At 40.6% G+C, this 14,567-nt stretch overlaps 1 protein-coding gene across 8 annotated transcripts in view; it reads right to left on the bottom strand.

The window, feature by feature from the left end:
- OGDHL (oxoglutarate dehydrogenase L) overlaps positions 1-14,567 on the bottom strand; it is a 191,740-nt gene that overhangs the window by 74,592 nt on the left and 102,581 nt on the right. For all 8 annotated transcript variants that reach the window (XM_077259345.1, XM_077259342.1, XM_077259348.1 and 5 more), the window contains exons 5-12: positions 12,595-12,710; positions 12,305-12,459; positions 11,788-11,934; positions 10,877-10,967; positions 10,581-10,760; positions 10,285-10,413; positions 10,027-10,206; positions 9,744-9,896 (exon numbers count right to left, since the gene is read on the bottom strand). In XM_077259345.1, the coding sequence (XP_077115460.1) occupies positions 9,744-9,896; positions 10,027-10,206; positions 10,285-10,413; positions 10,581-10,760; positions 10,877-10,967; positions 11,788-11,934; positions 12,305-12,459; positions 12,595-12,710 (1,151 nt within the window). The remainder of the gene's footprint in view (positions 1-9,743; positions 9,897-10,026; positions 10,207-10,284; positions 10,414-10,580; positions 10,761-10,876; positions 10,968-11,787; positions 11,935-12,304; positions 12,460-12,594; positions 12,711-14,567) is intronic.

Genomic DNA, 14,567 nt, shown 5'->3' with positions numbered 1-14,567 from the left:
TACTGTTGTTTTTAAACCAGATATTGGTACTTTTGGCAGTGTGGACAGGTGCCAAGTACTGCTGGAGAATGAAATTTCCATCTCCAAAAAGCTTGTCGGCAGAGGCAAGCATGAAGTGCTCTAAAATTTCCTGGTAAACAGCTGTGCTGACTTTGGTCCTGATAAAACACAGTGGACCTACACCAGCAGATGACATAGCTCCCCAAACCATCACGGATTGTGGAAACTTCACACTAGACCTCAAGCAGCTTGGATTGTGTTCCTCTCCTCTCTTCCTCCAGACTCTGGGACCTTGATTTCCAAATGAAATGCAAAATTTACTTTCATCTGAAAACAACACCTCGGACTGGGCAACAGTTCAGTTCTTTTTCTCCTTGGCCCAGGTAAGACGCTTCTGGCATTGTCTATTGGTCATGACTGGCTTGACATAAGAAATGCGACACTTGTAGTCCATGTCCTGGATAATTCTGTGTGTGGTGGATCTTGAAGCAATGACTCCAGCAGCAGTGTATTCCTTGTGAAACTTCCCAAAGTTTTTGAATGGCCATTTCTTATCAATCCTTTTAAGGCAGCGATTATACCGGTTGCTTGTGCACCTTTTTCTACCACACTTTCTTTCCACTCAACTATCCATTAATATGCTTGGATACCGCCCTCTGAACAGTCAGCTTCTTTAGCAATGACCTTTTGTGGCTTATCCTCCTTGTGGAGTGTGTCAATAACTGCCTTTTGGATATCTGTCAAGTCAGCAGTCTTCCCCATGATTGTGGAGCCTTCTGAAACAGACTAAAAGGCATCTTTAAAGGCTTGGAAAGCTTTTGCAGGTTTTTTTTTGTTAATTATTCTAATTTACTGAGATAATGACTGGGTTTTCATTGGCTGTAAACCAAAATCATCAACATTAACAGAAATAAACACTTGAAATAGATCACTCTGTTTGTAATGACTATATAATATAGGAGTTTCTCTTTTTGTATTGAAGAACTGAAATAAATTAACTTTTTGATGATATTCTAATTTTGTGAGAAGCACCTGTATACTTACCAGTGTTCTTGAGTGTTCTGAAAAAGAATGCATATGAACAGCCAAGTTTATTGACAGTTTAGACAGAAAATCTGTCTCATCTTGTCATTTATTTGGGGCATTTTGAGAGTTTCTGATATTGCATGACATTACTTTATTCAACATCATTTATAGTGGACATATTTTTTGTACCATCTTATTAATTTTGGCCATTTTGAGATTTCAAATTGTGTTTCAATTTCTTGATTGTTATATGTATACGCTTTTGTAAGCTTCCATATTCTATGAATTTTTGGTTGGGTATCCTGTGAATTGATATACATCAGGCAGATGAGGATAGATGTAGGCTTATTCCCGACACCCATATATACATACATACACGGGAATATAAAAATCTATGTTTATTCCAAAATTGATAAAAATTATCTTCAGTGTATACAATATAAAAAGGTTAAGCAAAAGGTCTATAAGAAACGGAAGTCATTTCAAAACTTGGAACTACCTGGTTTTTAGTCATAACTAGTCATTGTAGGGGAAAGATTGTGGTTTTATAGTATCCCGTATATGGGATTGGTTCATTAATCCCATATATTCAAGATTGTGACATTCCACTAAAGTCTTTAAAAGAAAATGGTGAAATTACAGAGCAAAAGGCATGTGTACAGCGGCATGTAAAAGTTTGGGTACCCCTGGACAAAATTACTTTTACTTTGAACAGTTAAGCAAGTTGAAGATGAAATCATCTCTAAACAGTCCTAAAGTTAAAGATCACACATTTCCTTTGTATTTTAGGCAAAAAATAAAATAATTAATTATATAGAAAAAGATGATACCGCGCCTGAGGGTGGGTTCATAGGGGAAGACAGTGAGTGTAACTAAATCAAATATATATTGGATGATCACTCACTATTTGAGTAATTATTGTAGGCAACTTTGTTCGTGGGGTTACCTTGTACTAATCCTGGCTCAGACACAAGTAATAGATGCCCAAGATGTGCATATACGGGTAAAGTTAGTGCCAATAATATATGCCAAGGACGTGCAGTGATGTAAATCAGTCAGTAGTCACTAGGATCAATAGTGACTTAAAGGGAACCTGTCACCCCCAAAATGGAAGTTGAGCTAAGCCCACCAGCATCAGGGGCTTATCTATATCCTGAAAGATGAGAAAAAGAGGTTAGATTATACTCACCCAGGGGTGTTCCCGCTGCGGTCCGATCCGGTCTGATGGGCGTTGCGGTCCGGTCCAGGGCCTCCCATCTTCATAGGATGACGTCCTCTTCTGGACTTCACACTGCGGCTCTGGCGCAGGCGTACTTTGTCTGCCCTGTTGAGGGCAGAGCAAAGTACTGCAGTGAGCAGGCACTGGGCCTCTCTAACCTTTCCCGGCGCCTGCGCACTGCAGTACTTTGCTCTGCCCTCAACAGGGCAGACAAAGTACGCCTGCGCCGGAGCTGCAGCGTGAAGACAAGAAGAGGACGTGATCGTAAGAAGATGGGAGGCCCCGGACCGGACCGCGACGCCCATCAGATCGGACCGCCCGCCCAGGTGAGTATAATCTAACCTCTTTCTCATCTTTCAGGTTACATTGGGGGCTTATCTACAGCATTCCAGAATGCTGTAGATAAGCCCCTGATGCCGGTGGGCTTAGATCAACTTCCATTTTGGGGGTGACAGGTTCCCTTTAAAGTGTTTGTATAGAATAATTCCCCAAGGGTCTGTTAGTAGCAGTGGCAGGGGTGAATCACTGTCCCACTGGTATGAGTACCATGGGAAGCACATGCAGTCACTGCCTTAGCTGTGATGTGTCGGGTAACGTGCGGTGCGGTCGCGCTTCAATTGGGTGCAGATTTGTTCAGCTCCAGCGGTCACCGGGAGTTGAGCTATGAGGGGCGGGAGATTATGAGCTTTGCAGAGCCAGGGAAGCCCCGGCCGGTGCTCCTGACGAAAAAGAACGCAGTTCTTTGAAACGGGTTGGTTGGCCCGTTTGATCCCAGCGCCGTTCCGTACTCAGTGTGACGTCACATGTGGACAGGGCCTCTTGGCCATCTTTTTTTTCCTCGTGTTGTATCCAGGGACGCCACCGGCCAGCGCTTCCCTGGCTCTGCAAAGCGCATCATCTCCTGGCCCCTCATAGCTCCTCAACTCCCAGTGACCGCTAGAGCTGAATGAATCTGCACCCAATTCAAGCGCGACCGCACCACACGTTACCCAACACACCACAGGTAAGGAAGTGACCGCATGTGCTTCCCATAGTACTCATACCAGTGGGACAGCGATTCACTATTGATCCTAGTGACTACTGGCGGATTTACATCACTGCACGTCCTTGGCATATATTATTGGCACTAATTTTACCAGTATATGCGTATCTTGGGCATCTGAGCCAGGATTAGTACAAGATAACCCTACGAACAAGGGTGCCTACAATAAATCACTCAAATAGTGAGTGACCATCCAATGTACAGTATATCTGATTTAGTTACACTCACTGTCTTTCCCTATGAACCCACCCTCAAGAACGGCATTATCTTTTGCTATTTTTTAACTTCCTATTTGACAGATCTGGAACTCCTTCTGTCTTGATTCCAGCAGCTGAGGATTGGTTTTCTTGGGGCCTGAGCACTAGTGTGTTCATTTTACTATTGCAAATATCTATATGCATCTATATCTATAATCATTTATATTTTAAATATTAAACAAAGGAAGATTAGCAGATGCAAAGTTTGGGCACCCTGAATGGTTAGTACCCCCGTTTAAAAGTATCACAGCTTGTAGCTTTTTGTAGCTAGCCAAGAGTCTTTCAATTCTCGTTTGAGGGACTTTCATCCATTCTTCCTTGGAAAATCCTTCTAGTTCTGGGAGATTCTTGGGTCATCTTGCATGCACTGCTATTTTGAGGTCTAGCCACAGATTTTCAATGATATTCAGATAAGGGAACGTTGAGGCTCATTGTAAAACCTTCGTCTTGCACCTTTGGAGACATTCTATTGTGGATTTTGATGTGTGTTTAGGATCATTATTAATGATTAGCGAATATCATTGTGCTCCAGCGATCTCCAAGTATTTGTTAGTGCTCGGACATTTAGTTTTCCTTGCCTCAGCTGCATGATTAACGGCTGCCAGCCAGGCTAAATACTTGTGGGGATTGCCTGTTTGTTAGGGAATTCCCACATGTATTTAGGCTGTCCAGCAGCCGTAAATCATGCAGCTGAGGCGAGGAAAACTAAATGTCCCAGCACTATAAAATACTCGGAGATCACCCGAGCATGCTCGGGGAGACCCGAGCACAATGCTATTCGCTTATCACTATTCATTATCCATTTGTAGATGCCATCCTCTTTTCAATGTCAGTATTTTTACAGATAGTGTTATGTTTGCATCAAGAATTTATCGAAAATGTCATTGAATCCATTCTTTCTTCTACCTGTGAAATGTTTCCCATGCCATTGGCTGCAATACAACACAATCCCAAAGCATAATTGATCCACCCCCATGCTTAATGGTTGTCGAGATGTTACTTTCCTAAAATTCTGTGCCCTCTTATCTCCACACATACCTTTGATCATTATGGCCAAAGAGATCTATTTCAACTTTATAAGTCCATAGAACTGGTTTCTAAAATGCATCAGGCTTATTTATATGTTCTTTTGCATTCTTTTGATGCTGAATTTTATGGTGAGGACGCAGAAGAGGTTTTCTTCTGATGACTATTCATGAAGGCCATATTTGTGCAGTTGTCTCTGAACAGTAGAACAACGTACCACAACTCTAGATTCTGTTAAATCTTTCTGATTGTCTTTTGCAGTCAATCAGGGGTTCTGATTTGCCCTGCTAGAAATCCTACGAGCAGTTTTCACTGCCATTTTGCTTGGTCTTCCAGACCTTATCTTGACCTCCACTGTTACTGTTCGCTACCATTTCTTAACCCCTTCATGACCCAGCCTATTTTGACCTTAATGACCTGGCCATTTTTTCTGACCAGTGTCCCTTTATGAGGTAATAATTCAGGAACGCTTCAACGCATCCTAGCGATTCTGAGATTGTTTTTTCGTGACATATTGGGCTTCATGTTAGTAGTAAATTTAGGTCAATAATTTTTGCGTTTATTTGTGGAAAAAAAAAAATCGGAAATTTGACGAAAATTTTGAAAATTTCGCAATTTTCAAATTTAGAATTTTTATTTTGTTAAACTAGAGAGTTATGTGACACAAAATAGTTAATAAATAACATTACCCACATGTCTACTTTACATCAGCACAAAAAAAAATATTTTTTTTTGCTAGGAAGTTATAAGGGTTAAAATTTGACCAGCGATTTCTCATTTTTACAACAAAATTTACAAAACCATTTTTTTTAGGGACCACCTCACATTTGAAGTTAGTTTGAGGGGTCTATATGGCTGAAAATACCCAAAAGTGACACCATTCTAAAAACCGCACCCCTCAAGGTGCTCAAAACCACATTCAAGAAGTTTATTAACCCTTCAGGTGCTTCACAGCAGCAGAAGCAACATGGAAGGAAAAAATGAACATTTCACTTTTTAATCACAAAAATGATCTTTTAGCAACAATTTTTTTATTTTCCCAAGGGTAAAAGGAGAAACTGGAACCCAAAGGTTATTGTACAATTTGTCCTGAGTACGCCGATACCCCGTATGTGGGGGGGAACCACTGTTTGGGCGCATGACAGGGCTCGGTAAGGAAGGAGCGCCATTTGACTTTGTGAATGAAAAATTGGCTTTAGCGGACACCATGTCGCGTTTGGAGAGCCCCTGTGTGCCTAAATATTGGAGCTCCCCCACAAGTGACCCCATTTTGGAAACTAGACCCCCCCAAGGAACTTATCTAGATGCATAGTGAGCACTTTGAACCCCCAGGTGCTTCACAAATTGATCCGTACAAGTGAAAAAGTACTTTTTTTTCACAAAAAATTTCTTTTAGCCTTAATTTTTTCATTTTACATGGGCAACAGGATAAAATGGATCATAAAATTTTAAATGTAACCTAAATATGGAGGCACCAAGTGTCACTGAGATATATATCCCTGCAGCGACACCAACAAACTTCCACAAACAGTTTGTGAGTAAAAGATCTAGAATGTAAAATTGTATATACCTCTGTATATACAGGTACGCGCTGGGTAATAGCGAATAGCAAAATGTAAAATGGCAAAATATAAAAGATAAAGGTCCTGTATAGTCCGCACGAAAATAATAATAATATAGTGTCCCGATACTTCCAATTTAAACCATCAGCTGTATAACACTTGGTGAATGCAGATACCTAGGAAAAGGAGTGTAAACAGCTTTACAGAAATTAGACCCCCAAAGTTGTACAATTTTTCCTGAGTACGCTGATAACCCATATGTTTGGGAAAACCACTGTTTCGGTGCACGTTGGGGCTCGGAAGGGAGGGAGCGCACCATTTGACTTTTTGAACGCAAGATTGGCTGGAATCAATAGTGGCCCAATGTCGTGTTTGGAGACCCCTGATGTTCCTAAACAGTGGAAACCCCTCAATTCTAACTCCAACACTAACCCCAACACACCCCTAACCCTAATCCCAACTCTAGCCATAACTCTAATCACAATCCTAACCCCAACCCACCCCACCCCTAACCACAACCCTAACCCCAAAACACCCTTAACCCTAATCCCAACCCTAACCACAGCCCTAACCCCAACACACCCCTAACACTAATCCTAACCATAACCCGAACCACAAGCCTAACCCTAACCCAACACACCACTAACCCTAATCTTAACCCTATTTCCAACCCTAACCCTAATTCCAACCCTAACTCTAATTCCAACCCTAAGTCTATGTGCCCACGTACTGCGTTTTACCTGCGGATTTACCACGGATTTCCAGTGTTTTTAGTGTGGATTTCACCTGTGGATTCCCATTGAGGAACAGGTGTAAAATGCTGCGGAATCCGCACAAAGAATTGAGATGCTACAGAAAATACAACGCAACATTTCCGCGCAGTATTTTCGGCACCATGGGCACAGCGGATTTGGTTTTCCATAGGTTTACATTGTACTGTAAACGTGATGGAAAACTGCTAAGAATCCACAGCGGCCCATCCGCACCGTGTGCGCATAGCCTAATTATAACCCTAATTCTAACCCTAACCCTAATTGCAACCCTAACCCTAATTCTAACGCTAACCCTAATTCTAATCCTAACCCTAGATCTAACCCTAACCCTAGTTCTAACCCTAACCCTAACAATAGCCCTAACCCTAGTGGAAAAATAAAAATATATTCTCTTTATTTTATTATTGTCCCTACCTATGGGGGTGATAAGGATGGGGTATTTATAATTTTTTTATTTTGATCGTTGTGATAGAACCTATCACAGCGATCAAAATGTACCTTGAACGAATCTGCCGGCCGGCAGATTCCGCAGGCGCACTGCGCATGCGCCCGCCATTTTGGAAGATGGCGGCGCCCATGGAGAAGATGGACGGACACCGGGAGGGACACCGGAGGTCGGTAAGTATGTGGGGGTGGGATCGGACAGCGGGGGGGGGGGAATCAGACTGCGGGGGGAGCGGATAGGAGGGCGGAGGACAGCAGATGACAGGATGGAGGACAGAGAGGAGATCGGTGGCGGGGTCAGATCGCGGTCTCCAGCTATGGTTGATGCTATTGCAGCATCGGCCATGGCTGGACTGTAATATTTCACCAATTTTCATTGGTGAAATATTACTATCGCTCTGATTGAAAGTGAAACGTCACTTTCAACAGCCAATCAGAGCGATCGTAGCCACTGCCCCCTGGGCTCAAGTACCACTCCCACCATCCCTGTAGGTCGGGTGAAATTACAGTTAACCCTTTCACCCGACCTGCAGGAGCGCGATCCGATCATGACGCATATGCTGCGTCACAGGTCGGATTGGCACAGGTTTTCATGACGCATACGCTGCGTCAAAGGTTGAGAAGGGGTTAACTACATTTCGAACTGAGGAAAGGGCAACTTGAAAACGCTTTGCCATCTTCTTATAGTCTGCTCTTGCTTTGTTGGCCTCCGCCATTTTCAGAGTGCTAGGCAGCTGCTTAGAAGAACCCATGACTGCTGTTTTTGGCACATGGATAGAGGAGGCTGGATTTTTGTAAAGCTGGGAAATTTGCATCACCTTGCCTTTCCTAACAATGAAAGGGTTATGACTTGTTCACCAAGAGGGTAATTAAGGTCTGAAATCTTGGTCAAATTTATCTAAAACACACAAATCTCCAAGGGTGCTCAAAATTTGGCATAAGCCCATTCTCCTTTTTGTAATTTTTTTAAATATAAATGATGAAAATATATATCTTTTCTTGGCTTAAAATACAAAGGAAATGTGTCATCATTAACTTTAGCCCTTTTAGAGATCATTTCATGATTAACTTGCTTAACTGTTCACAATAACCGTTGGGTTCTGGTAAAAATACGCTAAGCGATTCTTGTATGAAATACCCAGACTGCATAACCTTTGAACCATAATAATGATTGATTACAGCTTTATGTACCATAGGTGAAGGCCACACTCACAACATTTATAGATAAGCCTATAATATGCCTACTGCATATGACTTGACTGCCAGCTGACGTAACTAAATGTAACATTAACCAACACATCCACACTTGTCCGAGATCTTTAAAGTAAAATATAGTATAAATGCTCAATTACAGACTCCTTTCCTAAATGAACAACAAAAAAAAAAATCTATTAATGTGGTCTTTTATTCATGGCTACTAAAGATTGACTAAGCGACTAGATAATTATGTTGAGCAAATGCTGGTTTTCATTTACGTTCTATAACAAGCTGAATTATAGAAATTTGCATACGTAGTTACTTCCGCTTTATAATCATGAAATGATATATAAGAACTGGGCTTTATTTTACAGACGCACTGCTATATATATTTTTTTCATTAATTAAGGGTGTATGTGTATGTAATGTAATAATATACGCACCTACCGACGCATTCTCCGCTCTTCTTCTCAATGACGTCACCACACTAAAGACTTTCCAGATCACGCTAAGCTCTAGGTGTGAGCTGGAAGTCTCTTTCACAATGCAAGTCATGGGGCTTCATTCTGATACTCCGCAGACTTTCATTGTTGAAGCCACTTCTGGCTCATACAGAGCGCACGGCATGACCCAGAGAGTCTGCAGAGCGGTGACGTCACTGAGAAGCGTAGCAGTATGGAGCTGGATCCTAAAGATATCAGCGGTAGGAGAGAATGTCAATAGATTCACACTACATACACAGAATTAATGAAATAAAATATATACGGTATTCATGGGAGTGCTCCTTTAAGCGTACTTACAAGTTCTAAAGAAAACATTTATAGTGCAGGACACTGCAGTATAATAGTCTTTAGAAAATCCTCTGCTGTTCACTCGCAGCATGGACCACAACAATTCTGTGTTGTGGGCTGCACCAAACTTGTTGCTCTTCGCTTTGTCTTAAGCTAATGATGCCTAGGTTAGTGCAGCCTCTGCACAGATTTCAGGTGGTCTATTAACAGCTAAATTGTCTAATAACAGCTAAGTTCTCTAATGGAGTAGTTTATGAGAATTACACTGCAAAGTCTTGCAGGATAATAGTTGCCCTCAGCTTTAAACAGGGGAAAGAGGAAGGGGTGGATTGAGCCTCGGGTGCACAAGAATATTGACATCAATTGGTTATCATTGGGCATTTGCTTTTAGATTAGAGTCCTGCACCTCAAACTCTTGAAGAGAAACGATGCCCTCAGAAATCAACTTGTCAGCATATTTCTTCAAAACGGGAACCTGTTTGTGGATCTGCTTGTACATGAGTGGTTGAGTGAACATGGGCTCATCCATTTCATTGTGTCCACTACGACGGTAGCACACCTAAAGAGAAATATACATAGAAGGAGTCAGCTATAAGGATAAAATAAGAAGACTGTGGCCCACTGCCAATAAATCCAGGTGTTAGTAATAGTGATTACTTATCATAAAGATGTCAGCAAGAGAAACTTACCAAATCCACCACTACATCTTTATTAAATGTGTTCCTCCACTCTGCTGCCACACTGCACACATACATTACAGCTTCTGGATCATCTGCATTCACATGGAATATGGGGGCGTTAACAACGCGAGCCACATCAGTAGGGTATGGCGAAGAGCGAGCCATGCGAGGGTCAGTGGTGAATCCGATCTATGGACGTGTAATCTGACATAATCTGCATCTCTGTATATCATATACAGTATGGATATTAAAAAAAGGGAAAATTACCTGGTTATTCACCACTACATGAATGGTTCCATTGGTGGTGTAAGAAGGAAGATCACTGAGATGGAAGGTTTCATACACGACACCCTGTCCGGCAAATGCCGCATCCCCATGGACAAGAATGGACATTACCTACAGAAATAGTCAAAAACACTACTGGAAATACATGTAGATTATATTGTCTGTATATATATTTTATACACACACTTCACAGGTGGGTTTACTCATTTTGGCTGTGCACTATATTATTTTAATACAACCACACAAACTTTGGTGGTGTTCTACATTGGAGAGCTCACCTTTTTGCCTTCATTGTCACCCCTGTAGAACTGCTCTGCTTTGGTCTTCCCCTGTACAACAGGATCTACTGCCTCCAGATGAGATGGATTTGCAACCAAAGATAAGGTAATTTTCTTGTTTGTGGCTCGGTTAATGCGCTCATGGTACATACCCAAATGATACTTCACATCCCCAGATCCCTGGAAAAAAAACATTTTAGATTTTATAAAGGCTACAAAATGTATGATATATCATTAGAAATAGATAAAGAAGCACACAAAACATTTATTATTCAATAAATAAAGACCACAATTACCTCATCTGAAGCTTCCAGCTTGGGGTCAAACTGGCAAAAGATTTGTTCTAAATCTTTCCGGATTACGTTTGCCAAGACATTTAGTCTGCCTCTGTGAAAGAAAACAGTGACAGCATTCTTAGCAATATAGAAGAAAATAGAGAATAAACGTATGATCAATGGGATCCCCAGTGATCAGTAGAAATGGAGTCTCAAGTCCTTCTTCCTTGTTAAATAATGGACACTGCTGCAGTGAAAATCCTCCTTATCGTGGTGATGGACTGAGGTGCCACAAGGAACTCTGGACTCTTGTTCTACTGATCTAAGGGCCCCCACTGATCACATATTTATGCCCTACTTTGAGGATAAGTTTATCACCTACTTTGAAGAATCACAATACTGAAGTGGTTTTGCCAAAGATCAGGAAATGTCTAGACACTTTTAAAGCTTATTTAATTGAAAACACATTTAAAATGCTCTCATTTTCACCCCATCTTATAACGTTTTGACACCTCATCAAAAATGCCATAATATTTTGATTCTGACTAATAAGGGGATGAAGTACAAAGTTACTTCTGCATCCTTTTCCCTGCACAGTGTCCGTTTTTGGTCACCCACCCACTGTGCAGGGAACTCCATCTGAATGGTGCCATGCATGACACGGAAGTCCCTCCAGAAGGAAACATGCCCTACGTAAATCACTCTAGACTCTTAGCCACAGATGAGGATCCAAAACAAAGGACTGTCCATTTCACTTGAGAATTCCTCACCAGTATTTATTGTACAAGTGTTGTGTTTTAAACTGGTAAACCCCCTTAACAATTTCCTTGCAAAACAATATTTATAATCTGAGCAATACCCCTTATGGTAAATCTTCAATACATTTCAGGTATTTTTAGATTTAATATGCTCTAGGATAGTAATTTGAATACCTATGTGGCATTCCCAGGATGACGTACTCCAGTCCCATCTCACTGGACTTATCAATGATAGCTTTCAATGCTGGGATCATCACTTCACATCCTTCTAAGCCAAATCTCTTCTCTGATGACCACTTGCGAGCGAGAAAGTCCTCAAACCTAAAGAAGATAGGAGGAAACAGTCTGAAAAGTCTACATAATAAGAACGGCAATGCACAGAGACTCCTATACCACATTTGCTCCACATGTCAGATATCATCAACATTACATGCTTTGGCCACTTTGTGGTATGCTGTCTACCTCTCTTTGGAGGCTGGATGTTGTCCTCTCAGTCCCACAGCGTTGGGAATAACGAATATACTATGCAATCTATCATCTACAAACCGACATCTTATTCAGCCAATGGATTTCTCTCAATATAACCTATAGGTCCAGGAAATAGAGTTCTTCCAAAGGCCAACAGAAAGGATCATTTATTTTACTGTACACCCAATGACAAGTATGGGTAGACGAGGAATGTAACCAATACCTTGTTGAACGCACTAGTCTTGCTAGAAGTGTTCTCTTTTCATCATTTGAAAATTTCATGATGCCGGGGGTCTCAAACTTTTGTCTGATCCACTGACACTGTTCCACATCATTGATAAACATAAACTCCAACCCGATGTGCTGGCAGTATGAATGCTGAAAGACAATCCCAAGCAAAGCAAGGAAGTCAGAAGACGTTGGGGAATAAGCTTGTTGGGATGTACACAGGTTCATACAGAAGTAACCATCCATTACAAGAATGTAACATGATGAATGTGGAGAATAACGTACCTCCAGTCTTCTAATGATTTCTCTCAAAGACAGGGACGTTTCACTTCCTCCAATGTAAGTGGTGGTTGGAAGGCGGAAAACCTTATCTAGATCACCCTCGCGCAAGCCATAAAAACCTAAGATTTTTATTTTATTTTTTTTTTAATTAAAAAAAAAAAAATGTAAGAATGCAAAAAGATACAAAAGTATAATCAATCGGATGATAGGTATCTAAAAGGATCTAAATTAAGCCATGCAAATCTAGTTTATTGATCCTAATAGAAGGGGAAACATGCTCATCACAGACATGCTTGTTAAAGGCGGTTACACATAAAAAGAACGTTGGAACGGAAGGAGAAAAAAAATGCACAAAAACAAAATCACACAAGACATCACAGTAGGGGATTTCTTTTTTCTGCACCAAATCTGTCAAATGTTTAATTTCAAGGTAAATTTCTAGAGGATTGGGAGAAAAGTAAAACATCTGTCTCCGTTGATGTTCTCCATCTGACTGCACAGACGTAGCACATTGATATGTAGAAGATGCTGAAGAAAAATGCCTAACCCCATACAGAACCTGCTTAGAATACTAATGTGTATTGCAACATACAGAGAGGATGAAGGGCACGGAGGAATTCCAGAAGTTCAGACTGGCTTTCTCCATTTATAAATTACTGGCATGGATATTAAAAAAAAAAAGCCTAAGGTCACTACTTAATGGAAACTAACGTAAGCTGACAGATTAAATACACTATGAGTTACTGTCCTCTTAAAACCCGGCACTAAACGATCAATACCAGGACGACTTCGCTCACAGTCTCTGTATTTAATGTAAAAGACAAGAAAAGAGGATGTGGCCCGTATTCTACGTCACATAAAAAAAGAAGACACTAGACAAAAACTGTAACCAAATATACGAGTGCTAGATACAAAGAACTATACAGAAAATCCAGGGTTTCCAAGAAATGTTAGCACCTATTTAAAAACATCTTCTAAGGCACAAAGTAAAAATGTCGGAAACAAAGGAAAAGCTATAATTGACATTTATTTCAATTGCACAAAAAAAAAAAAAAAAGGTCATGTTCTAGATCTGTAGGACAACAGCAATCTAGGAAAAAAAGAAGTAAAATCATAAATCAACTACTCAAAAAAAGGAAAAAAGAAAGAAAGAATGAAGTGGGTAAAATGAAAAACAACAAAGCTTGTTGAAGCGTTGTAAGCAGCTGGAGTTCATTAATCCAGAGGTTTATTATGCACAATACCATTCAGCCGCTACAGATCATCCACCTCTTTATGACAGATGCAATACCTTACACTCAAAAACACAGCCATCAATCACTCACACAGACTTCTGAGAGCGAGACAGTTCATAGCCCTGAGAAATAATGCAAGGAAGGAGATGGAAACACAAAAGCTTTTGAGACATTCTGAATAACTAATCCTGGAAAAAATAAAATAAACCCTCAGTAAGTACAACCCACTCCTAGGGGTCAGCGCAAACACACCAGATACCACAGAATAAATATATTAGGCAAGAAATGATCTCGGCGTTTGAGAGAAAGTCAATACACTTGAGATCCCAAAGGTTATTGCTTGGGGCTACAACTTAAAAGTGGACCTGTCACCAGGTGAAAAGAAGCCACATTTTGCCATTTTATTCACTCTGTTCCTTAGTTAAAAAAAAAAATATATATATATATATATATATATATATACACACACACACATATACATACACATACACATAATTGCAATAGGATGCAAAAAACCTTCCAGGCAAATACCAAACCTTTACAATAGTTCTAGAAAAATTAAGGCAGCACACCAATGGATGAATTACACGTGCAATTTATTGGCCCATGTGCCATATAATATATATAAATATATATATATATATTTATTTAATCCACTATAAAATTCTGCTAGATCTGGGCCTTTACATCTAGTGGTAGTTTTTTTGGTCTTTACAGAAGCATGTCTCACAGGGGAATAAT

Source organism: Ranitomeya variabilis, chromosome 4, assembly GCF_051348905.1.
Source record: "Ranitomeya variabilis isolate aRanVar5 chromosome 4, aRanVar5.hap1, whole genome shotgun sequence".
Classification (NCBI taxonomy): Eukaryota; Metazoa; Chordata; class Amphibia; order Anura; family Dendrobatidae; genus Ranitomeya; species Ranitomeya variabilis.
Note: the sequence above shows the minus strand (reverse complement) of the source record. Positions and strands in the feature narration are given on the sequence as shown.